This window comes from Bos indicus x Bos taurus, chromosome 21 (genome assembly GCF_003369695.1).
Source record: "Bos indicus x Bos taurus breed Angus x Brahman F1 hybrid chromosome 21, Bos_hybrid_MaternalHap_v2.0, whole genome shotgun sequence".
Lineage (NCBI taxonomy): Eukaryota > Metazoa > Chordata > Mammalia > Artiodactyla > Bovidae > Bos > Bos indicus x Bos taurus.
Genome location: NC_040096.1, coordinates 4333687 through 4359151, shown reverse-complemented (window position 1 = coordinate 4359151; position 25465 = coordinate 4333687). Strand labels below are relative to the sequence as shown.

Genomic DNA, 25465 nt, shown 5'->3' with positions numbered 1-25465 from the left:
AGTTTTAATATAACATTTATTTCAAAATGTTTTATTTTATTTTTATGATAAAATAATTTTTAGTTATAAAAGAAGAAATCCTAGGACACTGGGAGTACAATAAAAGAACACCATAAGCAAAAATAGAGAAAAAAAAATCCTTTTTCTCTTGAGATTTCAAAATTAAGTTTGATGGTTCAAATAAACACTACAATACTCTCTGACATGATTCTAGGTGAATACAGACAAAATGTTTAAGACAACTATATTTTCACTATCTTAGGATAAAGGAACATAGCTTTCATATGAACTGGTAAAATAAGAACAACAGTAAACTGTAGTAAGTCATGTATGTATAAAGTAATATCTACAGCAATAACTTAAAAGATGTACAAGAAGATACAAACAAAACAGTATAAATTTTAAAAAAATGGAATCATAATAAATGTTCAGCTAACCCACATGGAGTCAGGAAAAGGAAAATAAAGAAACAGAAAACAGAGAGCAGAAAGCCAAAAAATTAAATAAAGTGGCAGACAAGCCTTCCAAAAAGTGTAAATTATGAGAATACACCAATTAAAAGATAGAGACTGGCAAAGCGAATTTAAAAATATGACCCAAACATACACCAACTACAAGAAATTCATTTTAACATGATGATTAAGCAAATGGAAATAACTCACTCATACACATATATCATTCAAATATAATCAAAAGAAAGTAGGAGTGGCCATATAGATTTCAGGTAAAGTAGACTTTAAAACAAAGAAAATTACCACAGAGAGGAATATTATGCAATCACAAAGGGTTGATTCACCCAGAAGAGACTATAATCCTGAATTTGTGTGCACCAAAGAACAAGTGAGAAATACATGGAACAAAAAAGTACTGAACTGAAAGTAGGAATAGTTAATTGCACAATTAGTTGGAGCCTTCAACACCTCTTGCTCGACAACTGATGTAGACAGAAAATCAGCAAACAGTATAGAACTCACAACAGCATAGTCAACAGGATCTAATTACTACTTGTAGAGCATTCCACCAAGTAACTGCAAAATATACATAATTTTCAAGTGTCCAAAGAACAAATACCAAGATGAATCCTCTGGGTCATGAAATAAACTCCCATAAATGTAAGAAAGGTGAAATCATATAGAAGGCATCCTCTGATTATAACGGAATTAAGCTAGAAATCAATAACAGAACGATAACAGGAAAATCCCAAACTGTTTAAAAATTAAATAACCACATCTAAATAATCAAATGTTCATATGGAACATCTGAGAAAAAGTGACTCAACATAGCAATGACTACCATGAAATAAGGAGTTCCAAAGCGGGTAATGGAAATTGGGTCATTAAGGGCTCCTGGAGGAGGTGACCTGGAATCTGAGAAGTGAAAACAAGAAAGAACCGCCTGGTGCAGGTCTAGGGGTAAGAAACTGTTTCCCCAGGAGCATGTCCTAGAGGGCAAAAGCCCTCACTTGCATTCTCTCAGTTACAGGCAGGGAAATCATTCTGAAAGGACAAGTGTGTGTGCCCCACTGCCTCTCCAGCTTTCCCAAGCACACTGAAGCGCATCTTGAGTTTATTTACATATAGTATCTAAATGCTTCTGAATAAATGTGGAAATAACCCCAAAGTATATCCATGGTTCTTACTTGTGAAAATAACTTACAGCTGCCAAATTTCAGAGGGCAGGCATGGGCATCCATTGGGAAGTCTTCAAGTTGCATTGGGCACTCTGCAGAGATGGTCAAGCTGAAAAACAAGAGATGGGGAACTTTCAATGACTCGTCAACTCTATTTATTGGACACCATGTTCCAGAAAGGCATATTAAGTACTCCACTCATTATTTTAATTAAAGTCTTTTATGAAATTGTCTAAACTGTTGCATCAAATTACATAGGACTACATTGTAGGTGAATATCATTTAGAAATAAGGTTTAAATCAAATCTACTCAGGAGTTATGTGGCTTGATGTGTCTGTACATACATTACCACTTGTAAAGCAATTTGAGATGCCTTTAAAAATAATTTATTCTTTTATTCTCGCATCACTTACCAAGAGTAATCTAAAAAACTTCCCTTGACCAGGCCTAAAATATATTTTTGCATAAATAATTTATAAGCTCAAAAATATAAATGTGGAATAAATGCACAGTCCATATTTTGACCCCTGAACATTCATTGGAAGGACTGATGCTGAAGCTGAAGCTCCAATACTTTGGTCACCTGATGAGAAGAGTCAACTCATTGGAAAAGACCCCAATGCTGGGAAAGATTGAGTGCATGAGGAGAAGGGGGTGGCAGAGGATGAGATGGTTGGATGGCATCATCGACTCAATGGACATGAGTTTGAGCCAACTTGAGGAAATAGTGACAGACAGGGAAGTCTGCTGCAGTCATGGGGCTGCAAAGAGTCGGACCCACTGAGTGACTGAACAACAGCAACAAGCTTTAACCAAAAGCTGGCTATAATTATCAGGTGTGGGGCTGCTACCATGAAACTTCAGAGTAAGTGAAATGCAACTTTCCTACTGTTTTTAACCCAAGTCTGGTCTTCCAGATAATAATCCCATCCACTACCGCCGTCACTAATGACTGAAACAGCACTGGGCATAAGAGCTGCTGGTCTGTGCCAGGCACTGTGTTAAGTTCTTCACCTATATTAACACATCTATAGAATAGCATGATTTATTGCTATTACCATCCCAGTTTCAAGGTAAGAAAGTCAGACACAGATATTAAGGGATCCGGACATGAATTCACAGATCCTAACGACAAGTCCTCCCACAGGCTCTGTGACCTGAGGCTGGCTGTATTTGCAGAGTTGTCCCTGTGGTGCTTTTATTTCTTTTACAGAGCTACTAATTAGGTAGTAAATCTAAATTTCTTTAGGAATTAATCTTCTGTTTCTCGATGTTTAATTCTATTATTTGAAATGAAAAATAATTACCTAAAATGAAACCAAATTGCACCATTTTCAACTTTAAAATGGATGTTACAATTCTATTTTGTTATATTAAGTCTGGATCTTGCCTATGTGCCTGGGATGAGAGTCAAAATATACAATCATTTTTGTCTTTACTGCTTCCTTCTTTCAAGATAGATTAACCTTTTGCTCTTTAATTGGGCACATAATTCACACTTGACAATTCCAGATGGAGTGGTCAATGCATGTATTCTCTGAATGGAGCTAAAACATGTGTCAGTGGAAGGAAGGTGTGTGTCCATCACAAAGAGGAAATTTTCTGGTGGTCTGGGGGGACCACTCTCCCCCAAATGGGGTCAGTTCTAAGGGATGTGAGTGCATGTGGGTGAGAATATACCACAAAAGTTTCACATTCAGGCAGGGAGATGATATTTAAAATTATATGCCACCTATGTTCATAGAAGAATATGGAAAATGCAGAAGAATTATAAGTAAAAAAGTTACAAATACATATCATTTCACTTATAATTTCACCTCATACATGTTGTCCAGATTTTTTCACAGGTACATATGTTCTCATTTCATTCTTCTTGGTTTATAAAATTCAGTCTTTTGGTTACCCAACATTAGAGTAGAGGTATTCCCCAAATCATTAAAATCTCTACAGAATCATGACTTTGAAAGGTGCAATATTTAACTGCAGCATGCAGATGTGTAAGTATGTGTAGGATATAGATATATCTGTATATGTGTGGACATCTTCAAGCATAAACTATATAAAATGGATTATTATTAGAGACAATGAAATAAGTAAGGTAAAGGAATATTTATTTAGTAGAACTAAGAAAACAGGACTTAAAAACCACAGCCTGTGAGGAGGACATTCAGCCAACATAAAAGAAAATAGTGTTACTCTATTCAGTTGTTAGCAAACTTAAGCCATTTGTTAAAAGAGATAGCGGGACAGAAAAACTTAAGTGAGTCAAGTATGTTCTGGAGAATAAAATCACAATGACCCAGTAAATCTAGAATTTTCTTGAGAAACAAATTTATAGTAGGGAAATAGAAGGCGTATACAAAGCTACAGTGCCATGTACAACGCAGTACCTGTGAAAATAAGCACATGAAGAAACGGTCGTATGGAAGCACAGAGAATGCTGATGACCAGGAAAGTCTGTCTCACGCGCAGCCTCCGTTCCAACAGCTGATGGCCCCGGTGTAAGGAACATGCTGGGCTCAGCCCGTGGGAACGCAGCAGGGCAGTGAGTGGGGTGCTTCAGGTGCAACCGACTGGCATAGCCCTGCTGCAGGGCTCGCAGACCCCAACCAGCAGACCCAGCGCTGCAGACGTCACGTTGCCCCCACCCAGCTCAGCAACTACTGGCTGCACTCCCACCACAGAGTAACATAGAGAGGGTCCTTCTGTGGCAGAATCTCCTCTCGAGACACTAGCATGGCTGGAGCTCACAAAACTGGGCTTCTGTCCCTTGGAAAACACCCCTCGGCCCACTGGGTCTGGAGGCTGCCCTGGAGCCACATGTGTTGGCCGGGTTCTTGACAATGTGGTGAGTCATGGTTAACTCCTCTGCCCCTTGCTTGGAGCTGCTTCTCTGCTTCAGTGTCCATGGCCATGGTGGGCACCTGCATTCCTGCTGTTTATCAGAGAAGACCCCCGCAGGGAGACTTGGCCTCCCACCTTTATCACTCTGCCCACTCCTGACTTTTTGTCCATTTCTTCACATACTCCTTTTTCTTGGCTAACAGCGTGTGTCTATAAGAGAGGTGAGGAGCCATCCCTTCTGTAACTGTGGTTTTGGCATCTCATGTCTTGCTTTATTCTGGCTGTTTGGCCCTGAGATCTAGGCCAAGACTGCTGCACTGACATTTTACAATGGCAAGGAATGTATACCAAGGAGTCTGCTTTTGGCATACAGCAGGAGAAAAGTGTGGGTAGAGACAGGTAGAAAGAATTTAAGTGGATCTAAAAATAAAACTCTTTTGAAGAAAAAACATAAAACATAGTAAAACATAAAAAGAAGTAAAAACATAAAAAAGATTCTACAATTACCATCTCGATAAGTGTTATCATTAGAGCCTCTGAGATTGTTTCCCCAATTTAATAGACTTCCTTAGAATTAGAATTCCAAACATCAAAAAAATATACTTCATTTATGGTAGCATCTCTCCTCTAAGGAATCAATGTAGATAAATTTCCCAATAGCAAATGTTTCAACCTTCAACCTTAGTAAGAGAACATTAAAAATTTTGATCTCTTTGAACATTTTTAAAAAAGGCTTTTATAGTATTCAAACAACGTCTCTAGATAAGAGAGACCCTTCCATTCATGGGATCCTTAAAATGTAGTGTCCCTTAATGTATAATCAACCTCCTTCACACAAAATTGAGATCAAAGCACTCCATAGAATATGGACTGTCATAGCAAAGGAGCTAGCCAGGGCATCTCATAGAAACACTTTTCTTAAAAGGTTAATGAATGTCTTTATGGAAAAACTTCAGTGAATTATTGGTAGATCCAAGGATATGGTTTTCTTCCCCAAAGGTTATATTTCTGTTTTACTTCCAATTTCTAAAGACATTCAAGCAGTAACTTATTGGAATGTAAGATCCATTTTTAATATCTTAATTTTAGGGCCGGGAAAAGGGCATTTTGTGACTTAAGCTGTTTGCTTCAACTTGGATGTAAACTCCCTAGAGAGCTCTTTGCTTGCACAGGGGCAGCCCACAGTGCAGCATGCTTTAAGATGTTAAAATAGCCAAATTCTAGAGTAGCTTTGCCATTAAAGAATTGTGAGACCTTTGTAAACTGTCTAACCTCTCTGATCCAGCTTATCCAAATGGAAAAGAAAATAGTAACAGCTGCTTTATCCTCTGGGAAAAAAAAAAAACAAAAGTTAATAGGTGTGAATAGAGATTTCTATTTCTACCCAATATGCTCTTCAGAGCCAAGCCTTCTTCATTTACATGAAAATACTGCGTGGATACAATAGGTGTTGTGGCAGACAGAATAATGGTCCTGCAAAGATGTCCATGTCCTAATCCCCCAAACCTCATGACTTGTAAATATGTTACCTTAAATAGCAGAAGGGCTTTGAGGATGTGATTAAGTGAAGGCCTCTGGGAGATGGGAGATTATCTTGGATTATCCAGATGGGCCCAGCAGAATCGTACAGGCAGGAGTGTCAGTCAGAAGCCATGCAGTGGGAGATTGGTTCAAGCCAGCAGAGGAGAAGGGTGCGTGCTCACCTCCTCCCATGACAGCACTGAAATCACCACTAACCACTAACCACTCGTCGACAAGGGGTGCTGGAACCCACCGAAAGAGATACCCCACGCCCAAAGACAAAGCCGCAACAAGAGAGTAGGAGGTGCGCAACCATAACAAAATCCAATTCCATAACCGCCGGGTGGGCGGCCCACAGACTGGAGGACAATTACACCACAGAGGTTCTCCCACTGTTGTGAAGGTACTGAGCCCCAGGTCCGACTCCCAGCCTGGGGATCTGGCAAAAGGATTAGAAATCCCCAGGGAATCTGACGTTAAAGGCCAGCAGGATCTGAATGCAGATTTCCACAGGGCTGGGGAAACAGATTCCATTCTTGGAGGACAGACACAAAATCTTGTGCACCAGGACCCAGGGGATAGGAGCAGTGACCCCACAGGAGATGGAACCAAACCTGGCTGCTGGTGCTGGAGCATCCCTTGCAGAGGCATGGTTGGCAGAGCCCCCTTAGGGGACAAGGGCGCTGGCAGCAGCGGTTCCAGATGTACCTGTAGGCATGAGCCCTCACGGAGCTTGTCACCATTGTCCCTACAATAAAGCCTGCTGAGTCCAGGGCTGGGTTGCCTTAGATCAATTCAAACCCATCAGTAAACAACTAAATTAAAATTGTACTAAGCAAAGTCCTGCCCCCCAGATAGAACCAGTGCTATCCATGGTCAGTCTGTCCCATCAGGAGCTTCATTCACCAGAGGGCAGAAAGCAGAATCAAGGCCAAATTACTAGAACCTTCAGAATGAAAACCACAATCACAGAAAATTAATCAAAATGACAAGGCAGAGGATTATGTCCCAGATGAAGGAACAAGAGAACACTTCAACCAAATGAACTAAATGAAGCGGAGGTAGGAAACCTTCCAGAAAAAGAATTCAGAATAAGAATAGTGCAAATAATCCAGGATCTCAGAAAAAGAATGGAAGCAATAGAGGCAAAGATTGAAAAGATGCAAGAAATGTTTATGAAAGACCTAGAAGAACTAAAGAATAAACAGAGATGAAAAATACAATATAATACCTGAAATGAAAAATGCACAAGAAAGAATCAATAGTAGAATAACTGAGGCAGGAGAATGGCTAGGTGACCGGGAAGACAGAATGGTGGAAATCACTGCCACAGAAGAGAATGAACAAAAAAGAATGAAAAGAAATGAAGACAGCCTAACAGGCCTCTGGAACAATATTAAACAAACAAACATTTGCATTCTAGGGGGTCCCAGAAGGAGAAGAGAAAAAGGACCTGATAAAATATTTGCTCACATGCTAGTAAAGTAATGCTCAAAATTCTCCAAGCCAGACTTCAGCAACACGTGAACTGTGAACTTCCTGATGGTCAAGCTGGTTTTAGAAAAGGCAGAGGAACCAGAGATCAAATTGCCAACATCCGCTGGATCATGGAAAAAGCAAGAGAGTTCCAGAAAAACATCTATTTCTGCTTTATTGACTATGCCAAAGCTTTTGACTGTGTGGATCACAATAAACTGTGGAAAATTCTTCAAGAGATGGGAATACCAGAACACCTGACCTGACTCTTGAGAAATCTGTATGCAGGTCAGGAAGCAACAGTTAGAACTGGACATGGAACAACAGACTGGTTCCAAATAGGAAAATGAGTACGTCAAGGCTGTGTATTGTCACCTTGTTTATTTAACTTATATGCAGAGTACATCATGAGAAACGCTGGACTGGAAGAAGCACAAGCTGGAATCAAGATTGCCGGGAGAAATATCAATAACCTCAGATATGCAGATGACACCACGCTTATGGCAAAAAGTGAAAAAGAACTTAAAAGCCTCTTGATGAAAGTGAAAGTGGAGAGTGAAAAAGTTGGTTTAAAGCTCAACATTCAGAAAATGAAGATTATGGCATCCGGTTCCATCACTTTATGGGAAATAGATGGGGAAACAGTGGAAACAGTGTCAGACTTTATTTTTCTGGGCTCCAAAATCACTGCAGATGGTGACTGCAGCCATGAAATTAAAAGACGCTTACTCCTTGGAAGGAAAGTTATGACTAACCTAGATAGCATATTCAAAAGCAGAGACATTACTTTGCCAACAAAGGTCCGGCTAGTCAAGGCTATGGTTTTTCCTGTGGTCATGTATGGATGTGAGAGTTGGACTGTGAAGAAGGCTGAGCGCCGAAGAATTGATGCTTTTGAACTGTGGTGTTGGAGAAGACTCTTGAGAGTCCCTTGGACTGCAAGGAGATCCAACCAGTCCATTCTGAAGGAGATCAGCCTGGGATTTCTTTGGAAGGAATGATGCTAAAGTTGAAACTCCAGTACTTTGGTCACCTCATGCGAAGAGTTGACTCATTGGAAAAGACTCTGATGCTGGGAGGGATTGGGGGTAGGAGGAGAAGGGGATGACAGAGGATGAGATGGCTGGATGGCATCACTGACTCGATGGACGTGAGACTGAGTGAACTCCAGGAGTTGGTGATGGACAGGGAGGCCTGGCGTGCTGCGATTCATGGGGTCGCAAAGAGTCGGACACGACAGAACGGCTGAACTGAACTGAAAATATTTGATGAGATAATAGCTGAAACCTTGTTTAACACGGAAAAGGAAACAGCCAGCCAGGTCTAGGAAGTGCAGAATCCCAGGCAGGATAAACCCAAGGGGGACATGCTGAGACACATAGTAAGCAAATTGACAAAAATTAAAGACAAAGATAAAAATAGAAAAAACAACTGCAGAGGAAGGAATATTCCCAAACTTATTCTATGAGGCCACCATCACCCATACCAAAAACAAAGATACCTAAAAAATTATAGGCCAATATCACTGATGAACATAGATGCAAAAATCATCAATAAAATAGTAGCAATCCAAATCTAGCAATACATTAAAAGAACATAAAGGGAACATACCTCAACACATAAAGGCCATACAAACCTACAGCTAACATCACACTCACTGGTGCAAAGCTGAAAGCATTTCCTCTAAGATTAGGAACAAGACAAGGAAATCCACTCTTGCCACTTTTATTCAACATAGTTTTGGAAGTCCTAGCTACGGGAATCAGAGAAGAAAAAGAAGTAAAGGGAATCCAAATTGGAAAAGAAGTTAAACTGTCATTGTTTGCAGATGACAGGCTTCCCAGGTGGCGCCAGTGGTAAAGAACCCACCTGACAATGCAGAAAACATGAGACATGTGTTCAATCCCTGCGTTGGGAGGAGGAAATGGCAACCCACTCCAGTATTCTTGCCTAGAGAATCCTATGTACTGAGGACCCCGGCAGGCTACAGTCCATGAGGTCACAAAGAGTCAGACATGACAGGAGCAACACAGCACACATGATACTATACACAGATAATCCTAAAGATGCTCTGAGAAAATGACCAGAACTCATCAATGAATATGGTGAACTGCAAGTTACAAAATTAACACAGAGAAATCTGCTGCATTTCTATACACTAACAAGAAAAGACCAGAAGGAGAAATTCAAGAAACAGTTACATTTACCATCACATAGGAAAGAATAAAATAGTAGGAATAAACCTATCTGAGACTAAAGACCTGTACTCTGAAAACTACAAGAAATTGAAGAAGACTCAAACAGATGGAAAGATACACTCTGTACTTGGAATGGAAGAATCAATATTGTCAAAATGACTATGCTAGCCTAAGCAATCTACATATTCAATGCAATCCTTATCAAACTACCAATGGCAATTTTTTAACAGAATTAGGAAAAAAAAAAAAAACTGGAGAGACAATAGACCCTGAGTATCCAAAGCAATATTGAAAAAGAAAAACAGAAGTGGCAGAATCAGAATGGCTCTCTGACTTCAGAGTATACCACAAAGATATAGTTATCCAAACAGTATACTACTGGAACAGAAATAGAAATACAGATCAAGGGAATAGGGTAGAAAGCCCAGAAATAAAGCCATGCATCTATGGTCAATTAAGCTCTGAAAAGGAGGCAAGACTACACAATGTTGGAATGACTGTCTCTTCATCAAATGGTGCTGTGATAACTGGACAGCTGTATGTAAAAAACAAAATCATATCCTTCTCTAACACCACACACAAAAGTAAGCTCAAAATGTTTAAAGACCGAAAAGACCTAAATGTGAAACCACTCTAAAACTCCTAGAGGAAAACACAGGAAGAATACTCTGACATAAATCACAGCAATATCTTTTCAAATGTCTCCCATAATAACAGAAATTAAAACAAACATAAATGGGACCTCAAAAACCTCAAAAGCTTTTGCACAACAAAGAAAACAACAACCAAAACAAAAAGACAACCACAGACTGGGTAAAAAGATTTGCAGATAATTTGACTGACGAGGGATTAGTCTCCAAAATCTACAAACAGCTCATGAAGCAAGCCAATCAAAAAATGGTCAGAAGATCTAAAAAGATCTTTCTCCAAAGAAGACATACAGATGGCCAAGAGGCACATGAAAAAGTGTTCAACATCACTAATAATTAGAGAAATGCAAATCAAAACTACAATGAGATAGCAACTCACACCAGTCAAAAGGGCTATCATCAAAAAATCCACAGCCAATAAATGCTGGAGAAGGGAACCCTCCTACACTGTCAGTGGGAATGGAGCTGGTACAGACACTATGGAGAACAATATGGAAGTTCTTTGAAAAACTAAAAATAGAGCTATCATATGACCCTGAAATCTCACTCTTGGGCATATATCCAGAGGAGAAAAACTGGTCTGAAAGGATACATGCACCACAATATTTATTGCAGCACTGTTTACAATAGCCAAGACATGAAAGGAACCTAAATGTCCATCAACAGAGGAATGGATAAAGAAGATGTGGTACATATATACAATGTAATATTACTTAATATTACTCAGCCATCAAAAAAGAATGAAATAATGCCATTTCCAGCAACATGGATGGATGCAGAGACTGCATACGTGGTGAAATAAGACAAAGCAGAAACATCATATGACACTGCTTTTATGTGGAACCTAAAAAGGCATGATAGAAATTAACTTATTTATAAAACAGACTCACAGATTTAGAGAACGAACTTATGGTTGCCAGGGGGAAAAGGTTGGGGGGAAGGGAAAGTTGGGGAGTTTGGATGTGCAGGTACACTCTGCTGCATTTAAAATGGATAATCAACAAGGATCTACTTACCGTACAGCAGAGTACTTACTGTACTCTGTTCAATGTTATGTGGCATCCTGGATGGAAGCAGAATTTGGGGGAGAACGGACACATTTATATGGATGGCTGAATCCCTTTGGTGTCCATTTGAAACTGTAACAACATTGTTAATCCGTTACACTCCAATACAAAATAAAAAGTTTGTTTGTTTGTTTGTTTGTTTTAAAGAAAGTAGCAGAAGGGAAAGTCAGAGCGATTCAAAACATAAGACAACGTCATCATTGCTGGTTCAAAGATAAAGGGAAACATAATGAGGAATGTAAGTGACCTGAAGGAGCTGAGAGAGGAATCCAGCTGACAGCAAGAATACATCCTCAACACTGCGACCACAAGAAACTGAATTCTGCCAACAACCTTACACTGCTGACCCTGTTCGTGATGCCCACTGTCTTGCTGTTTACACTGTTCGCTGAAGGCAGGTAGACAAGGCGCCATCTAAGAGGCTGGAAGGAAACTCGAGGAGCCACAGGAACGGCGTGTTGCAGCAGTAATGCCGCTGTTTTCTAGGTGGAGCTCACATGTGCCAATAGCACAGAGTAGCTCGTGAGCAAGCGAGTACCTCGTGACGTGCATGCGTGGTGCTATAAATGATCTCAGCTGTTACCTAGTCATTATTTACAAAACGTGGGGTGAGAGAGCAGAACACGCCATCCTGGCCAATTTGCTCTCTCCCCACAAACCCAAGTGAGCTGGGAACAGATTCTCCCCCACAGTCTCTGGCTAACAGGCCAGATCATCAAACATCTTGATTTCAGCTCTGGGAGACCCAAAACAGAGGAACTAGATTTCTGACCTACAGAACCACGAGATAGTAAATTTGTGCTGTTTTAGGCCACTAAGCATGTGGTCAGGAGAAGGCAATGGCACCCCACTCCAGTACTCTTGCCTGGAAAATCCCATGGATGGAGGAGCCTGGTAGGCTGCAGTCCATGGGGTCGCTAGGAGTCGGACACGACTGAGCGACTTCCCTTTCACTTTTCACTTTTATGCTTTGGAGAAGGAAATGGCAACCCACTCCAGTGTTCTTGCCTGGAGAATCCCAGGGACAGGGGAGCCTGGTGGGCTGCCATCTATGGGGTCGCATAGAGTAGGACAGAACTGACTTAGCAGCAGCAGCAGCAGCAAGCATGTGGTCATTTGTTATTATATTACAGCGAAAGAAAAGTATTGCACCAGATAACCAATCCAGACTTTCCTTCTACTCCAAGACCCATCAGAATCCAGGCGTACTTGACTAAGCCCAGCTAGTTTCCCTCTGCTCACAAACACTGGCTTTTGATATCTGCCAGGTCAGGCTCAGCTCTGTACACAGAGGTTTTATTTTTTGAAGTAGGAAAAAAAAAAAAAAACCAGTAGATGATGACAGCATAGTATGAACTCAGAGAGCATGCGGTGTGTGCAGATCTGTGCTGTCCAGATCCCCCTCAAGGAAGGCCTTCTTCCGCCCTGCTGCAGGGGTACAGTCAGCGGACAGCCCCTGCTGTCAGCTCTTGGAGGATCCACTTGAGCTGCAGGGAGCCAACTTCCTCAAGGCCATATTCTTCCCAAGGAAGTTTGTGTCTGTGACTAAGCAGAGGAGTGGACAGAGAGAGGCTCGGCCATTTGGGCTCAACGTGGGCCACTCTGAATGTTCATGAGGCTGGCTGACTCCCTATCAGGCTCATGTTGCAGTTTGACTTCTTGTGCCCAAACCTGCTTCTTGCTTTCTTCATAGGTTAATTCCTAATAAACAACTTGAAACTTGCTCCCCTCCAAAATAAGTGATGTGATGACAAAAGCAGAATTTAATGGGACTGCCGTCATGAACCCTAGGGATGCAGGTGGTTTCTTGAAGCTGGAAGAGGCAAGGAAAGGCTTCTCCCCTAGAGAATCCAGAAAGAATACAGTCCTGCTGCCTGCAACTTGATTTCAGCCTAAGACCTTTTTTAGCCTCTTTTTGGACTTTTGATCCAAAGAACGGTAAGATAAATTGTGTTTTAGCCAATAAATTTGTGATAATTTGTTACAACATCAATAGGAAAATAATACAAAATCTGCTACCTAGAAGTAGGATGCTACTGTAACATACCTAAAAAATGTGGAAACAATTTGGAACTGGACAATAGGAAGAGGCTGTAAGAATTCTGAGATTCATCACAGAAAACACCTGGACTACACTGAACAGACTAGTACTTGAAATGTGAATGTTGATGGTTCTGTAATGAGAATTTGTAGTGAGAAGCAAGGTAGTTAAAACCTATATTAATAAACACACTGTTCCTAGCAATATGAACATTCATTTCAGTCGCTCGGTCATGTCCGACTCTTTGCGACCCCATGAATCGCAGCACGCCAGGCCTCCCTGTCCATCACCAACTCCTGGAGTTCACTCAGACTCACGTCCATCGAGTCTGTGATGCCACCCAGCCATCTCATCCTCTGTCATCCCCTTCTCCTCCTGCCCCCAGTCCCTCCCAGCATCAGAGTCTTTTCCAGTGAGTCAACTCTTCACATCAGGTGGCTAAAGTACTGGAGTTTCAGCTTTAGTATCATTCCTTCCAAAGAAATCCCAGGGATGATCTCCTTCAGAATGGACTGGTTGGATCTCCTTGCAGTCCAAGGGACTATCAAGAGTCTTCTCCAACACCACCGTTCAAAAGCATCAATTCTTCGGTGCTCAGCTTTCTTCACAGTCCAACTCTCACATCCATACATGAACATTAAAGGCCCTAATAATGAGGGCTCAGAAGGAAATTAGGAAACTGGAAATTGGAGGACAGAAGACTCTCGCTATACAGTAACAGAGGCTCATGTGGAAAGCAGAACTTATAAAAGATGATAGTAAGCTAAACAATGCCCCTTAAAGATATCAGGTCCTAATTCCGGGAAGTTGCAAACATTACCTTATATGGAAAAAGGGTCTTTGCAGATGTGATTAAGTTAAAGGTCTTGAGATGGGGAGACTGACAAGATGGGCACTAAATGCATCAGAAAGACACTTATAAGGGAAAGGCAAAGGAGACTGCAGAGACAAAAAAAATGGGATGGGATGAAAGCACAGCTATTGGAAGATGCTGTGCTGCTGGCTTTGAAGATGCAGGAAGGTGTCCTGATCCAAGGAATGCAGGTATGCAGCTCTGGAGACTGGAAAAGGCAAGTAAACAGACTCTGGCCTAGAGCATCCGGAGCCCTGCCAAAACCTTGATTTTGCCCCAGTGACACAGATTTCAGACTCATGGTCTCCAGAAATCTAACAGAATAAATGTGTGTTGTTTTAAGTCCTCAAGTGTGTGGTAAAATTTTTTATAGTAGCTACAGGAAACTGATACAATAATGAAATTAGACCCTTAGATGAGGAGAGTGCAAGTGAAGTGTTGTGGCCTCTTCCTATTGCTTACAGCAAAATGTGAGACGAAATAGATTAAGGTAAGAACTGCCAATGAAAAAGGGACCAGGACTTGATTTAGGAAAATTCTCAGTTTATCCAGGTTACAAAAGACATTATAATTAGGCGATTCATTGTGAGGAAAACAAATGCTTAAGAGGAAGCCAAGGGTGTGGTTGGACAACCTTCTGCTACTGCTTCAGACTCTTTGAGGAAATGAGTTGTGTGATTCATGGATTGTCTCAGCCATGTTACCAAAAGCCAGGAATAAGGAATGAATTATTCATGAAAGATATATGGAGGAGGTCTAGTGGTATAAATTCTTGAGACATATGCAGGAGGCCTACATGATTCTTAAAAATTTTACCAGCAGAAACACTGTCAGCTTAGACTGAAAAGGACGGACAGAAGCCAAAATGAAAGAAGGCTGTCCGAACCCCAACATTCTACATGCAGGAAATAGGTAGGGAAAAACCACTCAACTGGAAACATGTGTTATCCATAATGAAAAAGAAAGGATGACTCTAAGGATAGAACTTTAGTCACAGGTGATTAGTCCCAGGCCTTGAAATCGACTGCTGTTTGCCTACCTGGATTTAGAAATTTGGGTGGAACACTGCTTCCTTTTGTCCTATTAGATTCTTTGCTTTCAAATGGCAATATCTTTAACTGTTATCCTATGCTTGTCCCACCACTGTATTCTGTGGGTAATAACTTGTGGGCTGAAGCTGAAGCTCCAATACTTTGTCCACCTGATGCAGTAGAGCCAATTCATTGGAAAAGACCCTGATGCTGGGAAAGGTTGAAGGCAGGAGAAGGGGGTGACAGAGGATGAGATGGTTAGAAATTAGATAGCATCACCGACTCAGTGGACACGACTCTGAGCAAACTCTGGGAGACAATGAAGGACAGGGGAGCCTGGTGTGCTGCAGTCCATGGGGTCACAAAGAATCAGACATGACTTAGCAACTGAGGACAATGAACAACAAATTTGTTTCTTGAGCTCCACAAATTCACAGATAAAAAGAACTGTGCCTCAGGGAAGATCATATAGCTGATTTAGATGATTCGGGCCTGGAACTTTGGAGCTGATAAAATTTAGTTGAGATTATGGACTTTAATTTGCTTCTGTAATAATTTAAGACTTGGGGATACTGGAATGAGATTAATATTTTTTTCATGTGTGACAGACATGAATTCGGGGGCAGACCATAAACTGAGGTAGGCAAAACAATGATTTTGCCAAAGATGTTCATGTCCTAATCCTTCCTCTTCCTACTTATGAACACAAAACCTACCATGGCAAAAGGGACTTTTCAGATGACATTAAATTAAGGATTTGGGGATGGGGAGATTACCCTGATTATCTGGGTGGGCCCAATGTAGGCACAAAGGCTACTTATAAGGAGACAGGAGTGTCTGAGTTGGAGGGGGAGATGTGATGTGGAAGGAGTGATGAAGGACATGAATAAAGGGATGCAGGCAGCCTCCAGAAGTTGGGGAAGGTAAGGAAATAACTTTCCACTAGAGAATCTGGAAAGGACACAAACCTCCCAATGTAAGACATGTTTCAGACTTCTGGTCTCCAGAACAGTGAGATAATTAATTTGTACAGTTTTAAGCCACTAAGTTTGTGGTAATTTGTTACAACAACAACAGGAAACTAACAGATTAGTTTCAATAAAATAAAATAATAATAATATTACTAATTCAATAACCAGTTGTCAAATGATCTTCACAAAGTTGAAAAAGAAATTTGATTTCGTCAACTTATAAATAGTTTACAAAGTGTTCAATTCAGTTCAGTTCAGTTCAGTCACTCAGTCCGACTCTTTGTGACCCCATGGACTGCAACACACCAGGCTTCCCTGTCCATCACCAACTCCCAGAGCTTGCTCAAACTCATGTCCATCAAGTTGGTGATGCCATCCGACCATCTCATCCTCTGTTGAACCCTTCTCCTCCTACCATCAATCTTACCCAGCATTAGGGTCTTTTCCAAGAAGTCAGTTCTTCACATCACGTGGTCAAAGTATCAGAGCTTCAGCTTCAGCATCGGTCATTCCAATGAGCATTCAAGACTGATTTCCTTTAGGACTGGCTGGTTTGATCTCCTTGCATCCAAGAGACTCTGAAGAGTCTTCTCCAGCACCACAATTCAAAAGCATCAACTGTTTGTCAGTCATCTTTCTTTATGGCCCAATTCTCACATCCATACATGACTATTGGAAAAGCCTTTGACTAGATGGACCTTTGTTAGCAAAGTAATGTCTCTGTTTTTCAATATGCTATCTAGGTTGGCCATAGATTTTCTTCCAAGAAGCAAGCATCTTTTAATTTCAGGGCTGCAGTCATCATCTTCAGTGATTTTGGAACAGAAGAAAAAAAAGTCTCTCACTGTTTCCCCTTCTATTTGTCCTAAGTGATGAGATTGGATGCCATGATCTTAGTTTTCTGAATGTTGAGCTTTAAGCCAGCCTTTTCACTTTCTTCTTTCACTTTCATCAAGAGGCTTTTCAGTTCCTCTTCGCTTTCTGCCATAAGGGTGGTATCATCTGCATATCTGAGGTTATTGATATTTCTCCTGGCAATCTTGATTTCAGCTTATGCTTCATCCAGCCCAGAATTTCACATGATATACTCTGCATATAGGTTAAGTAAGCAGAGTGACAACATACAGCCTTGACATGCTCCTTTCCCAGTTTGGAACCAGTCCATTCTCCATGTCAGGTTCTAACTGTTGTTTCTTCACTTGCATACAGATTTCTCTGGAGTCAAGTACGGTAGTCTAGTATTCCCATCCCTTTCAGCATTTTCCACAGTTTGTTGTGATCCACAACAGTCAAAGGCTTTAGTGTAGTCAAAGAAGCAGAAGGAGATGTTTTTCTGGAATTCTCTTGCTTTTTTATGATCCAACAGATTTTGGCAATTTGATCTCTGGTTCCTCTGCCTTTTCTAAATTCGGCTTGAACATCCACAAGTTCTCGGTTCATGTTCTTTTGAAGCCTAGCTTGGAGAATTTTGAGCATTACTTTGCTAGGGTGTTGAGATGAGTGTAATTGTGTGGTAGTTTGAACATTCTTTAGGTTTGGAATGAAAACTGACCTTTTCTAGTCCTGTGGCCACTGCTGAGTTTTCCAAATTTGCTGGCATGTTGAGTGTAGCACTTTCACAGCATCATCTTTTAGGATTTGAAATACCTCAGGTGGAATTCCATCACTTCCAATAGCTTTGTTCATAGCGATACTTCCCAAGGCCCACTTGACTTCACACTCCAGGATATCTGGCTCTAGGTGAGTGATCACTCCATTGTGGTTATCTGGGTTGTGAATATCTTTTTTGTATAGTTCTTCTGTATATTCTTGCCACCGCTACTTAATATCTTCTGCTTCTGTTAGGTCCATACCGTTTCTGTCCTTTATTGAACCCATCTTTGCATGAAATGTCCCCTTGGCACAAAGTGTTCACTACCATGAAAATCACAGCCTGGGTAATGAAATGGACTGGAGCCTCATGCAAAGTACCCTGGCCTGATCAGCGACTAACATCCAGGCTGCACCTCCTCCCTTTTTACCCCTACCCTCCTCCTCCTCCTTGGCAGCCACAAGTCTGGTCTCTATATCACTAAGTGTATTTTGTTTCTTAAATATAATTTGTGTCATATTTTAGATTCCACACATAAGTGATATCGTATGTATTTGTCTTTCTCTGTCTGACTTATTTCACTCGGTATGACAATCTCTAGGTCCATCCATGTTCCTGCAAATAATATTATTTAATTCTTTTTTACAGCTGAGTAATATGCCTCCACTGGTCACTCAGTGGAAGCATCACCTTCCTATCATGATGCTGCAGTGACTCTCAGGCAATATATGGAATTTACTTGAGGACTCTTGAAATTCATTACTCACACAGTACTTACTGATTGGTGTTATGGGGAAGAGGCGAGGCTTAATTTGGTTGTGATACGTTTCCAAGTGAGCTTCCGGAAGGGACATACATGTGTGTGTTAAGTCGCTTCATTTCTGTCCGATTCTGCGACCCCATGGACTTTAGCCCACCAGGTTCCTCCGTCCATAAGACAGCCCAGGCAAAAATAGTGGAGTGGGTTGCCATACCCTCCTCCAGGGGATCTTCCCAACCTAGGGATCAAACTCCCATCTCTGTATTAGCAGGAAGATTCTTTACCACTAGTGTCAACTGAGAAGCCCCTTGGAAGGAACACAGAAGTGCTTAGTGTACACAACTTTCTATTGACTGTGGCTGCACCCATCTGAAGCGCTGCTGGGTTTGGAGGTGGCAGAGGTCTGGCACTGCCAGCTGGCTTTACTGCACGCAGCACCATCATTGTTCCGTGGCCCCCTGTGCTGCTCTGGTTATTTCTGCCTGGGTGGGGCTATGCAGGGCCCCTCCAACACTCTAGAGACTCTTCCTTGCTCTGCACCTGCGTCTCATCCTCAGTCAGAAAGCTGCAGATTCATATCTGCATGAGGAACGCATTTTGCGCTGGGTAGAGACGGGGAGGTCTCTGAAAGAAGCCTACCTCTGAGGATTATATGCTTCTTTTCCTTATATTTGATTTACCTCTAGATTGGCAAATAACAGAGGTTTACTCAGGTATTACAAACAGTTGGTCTTTTTATTAGTATAATATGTGCTTATTTACATGTCCACACATTATGTATTTATTAAGTCACTGGTGCTAGGTACAGATAGCCCTACTCCTTCAGAAACTTCCCCATGAGCCCTGCTTAAAGTCAAAATCTTATTTATTGGAGGTTTCTCCCTTATACTCCTATGCTTAGAAGAACTGCAAGCTTCTTCAGTAAATAAAAGAATACATGGATGCATTTCTCTTCCTGTGAACAATCACTGTTCTGCGTGTTGTGATAAACAGTGAAATACCGTGTTCACGATCTGTCACTTAGGCATTGCTGGTTTTCCCAGAAACTAAATATGAGTCATAATAATGTTTTGAGGAAAACACACTCTAATGCTCATATATATAAAACATATATATAGATATAGATATATATAAAACTGAAGCTCAGTTCTATAAAAACAGAACTTCTAAAATCTAAACACTGACAAATTGGGAGCAATGTATGTTTGAACCCAAAGGTCACTGCCAGGGGCAGCTGCCCCTACTCTGTCCTTCTACTAACTAACCTGTGCACACTGGTCCCTTCGGCAACTGTTGTAGACCTACTGAAATTGTGTTTGATCCAAATCAGAAGTGCAAGCCTAGTTTTATTCAGGGTCTGGCCATGACGCCTGTCCTGGCAAGTTGCCCTCCTGAGGGATCTTCGCCTTAGCACTTACCCTGGCCTGACCAAATCTAAAGAAGGGGTTTGGTCTGTGATAAAGATGAGAAGAGACACCAAGTTTAGCAGGTACAGTCCAGGAAGGGGTGGGGAGCAGTCAGTGAACAAAGGGTGCAATGGCTTGTTTAAAGGCAATAGAATTCAAATTCAGTGAAGGACAGCCTTGTAGAAAGAAAAACCCAGGCATTATCTGAAAGTTCCAATAATACTATACTAAAATGACCTGTGTTTTTGTTTCTACAACTGTAAAGTTCCATGCTTCAAAACACCTGTTATTGAAATAACATAATGAAACTCTTCCTTTTAGCAATGAAATCAAATTCCACAACTTACTTCCAGTTTGAGTTACACATTTCATATCATCCTAAAGCTAACTGATTCATTTTGTACTCTTCAATGTAATAGGAATGTACAAGGGACCAGCTATCAGAATTATTCTGCTAAAAATCCTCTCTGAACTTGCACTGTTCATTAGGACTATCATTCCCCTTCAGCTGTTGGAAAGATGCCAGGAATTCTTCTGTCTTTTGGGAAAACTAGTAGATGAGTAACAATTTTACAGTCATATTTCTTAGCAAAAAGGGATATAAGCTTCATTGATCTATTTTGATTAACATAGCTATTTCTTTTTTAATGCTTGTGTTTCTCAGGAAAACACTATGATTGATGTGAGAATGGAAAATTTGGTTAATTTTTTATGTGTATCCACACACCCAGCAACAAACCATCTTAATAAATCAAATGTAGGAAAATAAACACAAGCCTGGGCAATAAAAATAATGCTTCAAAAAAGAAACAGCACAGATATGCAAAGACATTCCTTTCTCAAAGTGAAATTCAAGTACATCTCTAATCATAAGGCATAATGCAATCAACAGTGTCATGGGGGAGAGAGTAGATAGTAAAATGGAACAGACCCAGCTCCAAAGCTCAGCTCAGTCTCCATATGCCCACATTTCCCTATAAAGAGGATTGTATTGATATAAAGCTTATCTTATAGTGTTAAGTCCCAACGTACCAAATACCAATACAGATGTGTTGTACAAAGCCTGACACACAGTAAATGCTTTGAAAATTCTAGAGGAGAAGTAAAGGTAACATCAGTAGAAGTAAGGGACTAGGGAACAACACAGTGAATAAGCTGCAAAAATGGTCAGCATCAACTTTTTATGCAACTCTGGCATCTATAAAATAAAAAGTAGCCAGAGAATATTTTGTAAAGAAAAAAAAAAAAAAAAGCCTGAAAACCAGTAAGCAAGTTCTGTAGCACTGTAATTTACCCTGGTACCAGCACCCCCTCTCCAGCTCTGCAGTGGTCTTGAAAATAGGAACTCATATTCCTGGTGCAGGTTGCTGGTAACAGGAATGATATGGACCTTATTCTCACAGAATGTTGGTTGTTTGTTTTGATCTGTCTGGTGGGTTCTGAAAGACTGGCTCAAAGGCTTGCCTTTGTTTCAACTGACTCAGAGATGTCTTCCTAGGGTATTTGGGTTGAAAACATCTGCAGGTAAAGGTATTCGGCATGGTCACAGGGGCAATGGATATAGATGGGGCAAGCAAGAAACAGACTCAAAGCCTAGGAAGGAGAAGCTGAGGAAGGAGATACTTGGGGAAAGAGGGGGTGAAAAGTGCCCACATATTCCAGAGATTCTAGAAGGCCATGTGCATACACAGGACTGAATACATGCTCAGAAGAGACCCGAGAAGACCCTTAGTTCTCATCTCCAGCTGACCCTCAGGCTCTGAACATGCAGGAAGTGAAAACTATGGCAAAGAGGTAGACCGCTTGGCCAAGCTTTAAAAAGCACTCCAACATACACATGAGGCGATTCACAAAGACTGAGAGTTTTTCTGTTTTTTCACTCCAGGTTATTAAGGAATCTCTATGAAACTACTTGCTAGCCATTAGTCTAATGAGTTACCACACATGACAAAGAATACAGACTTTAAAAAGTTGTTGAGAAAACTCACTAAACAATACCACAGAAAGCAAAACAGGACACTCTATTGATGGAGCAGGATCTGATTTCCTGAGTTACTATATTAAGATAATCAAAACATCCAATTTCAACAAAAAATTAAGAGGCATAAAAACAGACCCCACAAAAATAGATATCCCATTCACAAGGGAAAGAAAAAATGAACAGATGCAGTCCCTGAGGAAGCAAAGACACTGGATTTACCAAAAATCCCTTTAAATCAATTGCCTTGAATGTCAAGGAGGTAAAGAAAACAATGGACAGAGAAATTAAGCAAACCTAGAGAACAACAGCTCAACAAAGAGAAAATATCAATAAAGAGAGAGAAGGTATAATAAGAATCAAACAATTTCTTCAGGTCAAAAAATATCAATAATTGAAAGGAAAAATTCACAAGAGGGTTTCAATAGCAGATATGAGATGGAAGAATCAGCAAACTCGAAGATAAGTCAAGTAAAATTATCCAGTTCAAGAAAAGACAGAAAAAGACGGAATGAAAATGAATAAAGCCCAAGAGACCTCTGGGAAACCATCAAAATATCAAAATAGGGACTTCCCTGCTGGTCCGGAGGCTAGGTCTCTGTTCTCTCAGTGCAGGAGGTCTGGGTGCAATCCCTGGTCTGAGGACTAAATCCCACACACTGCAGCTAGGAGTTCCCATGCTGCAGCTAAGATCCTTCACACCACAACGAAGATCAAAGATCCCACTCACACGACCAAGACCTGGCACAGTCAAACAAATAAACTGATGACATTTTTAAAAAGAATACCAAAGTGCACACAATAAGAGTCCCAGAACAAGTGCAAAATGAGGAAGGGGCAGAAAGAATACCTGAAGAAATAATAGCCAAAAATGTCTTCATTTAATCAGAAATATCAACATCAAAGTTAAAAAAACTCCAAGTAGGATAAACTTAAAGCGATCCACACTAAGACACCTTATCATCTAACTGCTGAAAGCCAAAGATGAAGAGAGAGTTTTGAAAACAGCAAGGTCGAAGTAACTCATCTTGCTCCGGATATCCTAACTAAGGTTAACAATTGATTTCCATCAGAAACCATGGAAGTCAGAGGCAGTGAAGGGACATGTTCAAAGTGCTGTAAGAAACTAAGTCTCCTTCAAAACTGAAGGAGATATTAAGATATCACAGATAAGCAAAAGGTGAGGGCATTCACTGTTGATAGATCTGTTCTATTATAAACACTAAAGGTAGTCCTTTAAGTGAAAACAAAAGAGCACTAGGAGTAACTGAGTCACGTGAAAACACGAGGAATGTCAGTGCTGATACAGACACAGGTAAACAAAACATAAAAGCCAGTACTAGTTTTATTTTTGGTTCATAACCTCTCTATGATGATTTTAAAGACAATGCATAAAATGGTAATTATAAATCCACATTACTGGGTACTCTCTATTTAAAGATGCAATTTGTGACAGTAACAGCATAAGAGGAGGGTAGAACTGTAGGATCAAACTTTTATATACTATTGAAACTAAGTCAGTGTGAATTTGAACTAGATTGTCATAAATGTAGAGGCTAATGTAAGTCCCCAGAGTCACCTTTAAGAAAATGACTAAAAAATATACAGTAAGAGAAGTGAGATAGAACTGAAATAGTGTGTTATAAAAAAATAACTAAATACCAAAGAAAGCAATAATGGAAGAGCTGAGGAACTAAACAAAAATTAAGGCATAAAGAAAGCAAATAAACTTAATCACTTCTTTAAAGACCCTATCCCCGAATACAGTCACATGCTGAGGTACTGAGGATTAGGATTTCAACATATGAATTTGGAAGGACACAGTTCAGCCTGTGACAACATCCCTTACTACATTATTTTGAGTCCTTCCTTGTCAGTAATTATATGAAATCTAAATGGAAACAAACACTTCAATTAAAAGGAACAGATGAGTAGAATCGATAAAGAAATAGAACTAACCATATACTGTCTAAAAGGGATTCACTTTAGTTCCAAAACGTTAACAGTAATTGAAAGTGAATGGATGGGAAAAAACAAACATAGCCAAAAGACAGCTCAAGGTAAAAATTTTTACAAGAGATGAAGAAGGACCCTACATAATGACAAAAACCTCAATCAGTTAAGAATATATAGAAATTATAAACAAAAATGAATCTCAAAAATATATGGGGCACAAACTGACAAAATTCAGGAAAAATAGACAGTTTTACAATAATCCTTGGAGATCTCAATGTTCCACTTTCAGTAATGTTAGAAAAACCAGAGAGATTGATGACAGTTAAACTATACTATAACCCTAGTAGACCTACCAGGCTTATACAGAGAACTTCATCCAACAATAGCCCTCTTTTCAAAGGCACACACAACACTGTCCCAGATAGACCACACAAACAGCCACAAAACAAGTCTCAAAAATTTCAAACTACTGAAATCATACAAAGCATTTCCCAATGGAATGGAATGGAATGGAATGGGGAATGGAATGGAATGAAACTAGGAATCAGTAACTGAAGAAAAATGGAAAATTTCTCAAATATGTGAAAATTAAATAATACAATCCTACATAACAAATGGATCAAAGAATAAATAAGAGAAATGAGATAAAACTTTGAGATGAATGGAAACAAAAACACAGCATTTGAAAACTTATGGGATGCATTAAAAAGAGTGCTCAGAGTGAAACTCAGAGCTGCAAATAGTCTGCATTTAAAAAAAAGAAAGATTTCAAATCAATAACCTGATTTTACATATTAAAGAACCAGAAAAAGAAGACCTAACTAGACCCAAAGCTAACTGAAGAAACGAAATAATAAAAACTGGCTAAGTGGAATAGAAAATACAAAAATCTCAGCTTTTCTCACAGAGAAGCCAAAGGGTGCGCTGTGCAGTGACTGAGGCCCACAGTGCCAGTCTTCCCCACCACAGATGCTGTAGTTTTCCATGCCTGAATCTCTTCTTCCAGAGTTCTAAATGCTGTGAATAATGGACATTAGAGCAGGATTTATTATGTTATTTAACACATTTTAACAACCCCGAATCTTTCAAATAATGACCACATCCTTCTTTGGGGAGCTGACAGAAAGGGTGATGTTGGAGCATGCGGGTAAGTAGACGAGACACTTGCTAAACTAGCAGATGCTCGACAGCTGAGCACCATCTGAGTGGTGGCTGCAGCCTCCTTAAAGCGAGGATTGGGTTATTAGATTTTCTGTTGGCCTCACTGAACAGTGGGGATTTCTTTGTCCAGACTTAGAGACTCAGGGATTTTCTTCCTAGATTGTTCATGGAAAGAGAGTCTGGAGACCCTTCCTCCTGGGGGCTTTGTTTTTTGCTAAGGACACAAAGAAGAATCTAAGGCCTTTACCTGATGCAAGAAAGCTTATTAACAGAAACGAAAGAAAGAGCAGGCCACAGAGTCCAACACAACTGAGTGAGTGAGCACACACA

At 40.3% G+C, this 25465-nt stretch overlaps 1 protein-coding gene across 7 annotated transcripts in view; it reads right to left on the bottom strand.

Annotated features, from left to right (window-relative positions):
• GABRA5 (gamma-aminobutyric acid type A receptor alpha5 subunit) overlaps positions 1-25465 on the bottom strand; it is a 92798-nt gene that overhangs the window by 28148 nt on the left and 39185 nt on the right. For all 7 annotated transcript variants that reach the window (XM_027520821.1, XM_027520820.1, XM_027520816.1 and 4 more), the window contains one exon: positions 1657-1739. In XM_027520821.1, coding sequence (XP_027376622.1) covers positions 1657-1739 — 83 coding nt within the window. The remainder of the gene's footprint in view (positions 1-1656; positions 1740-25465) is intronic.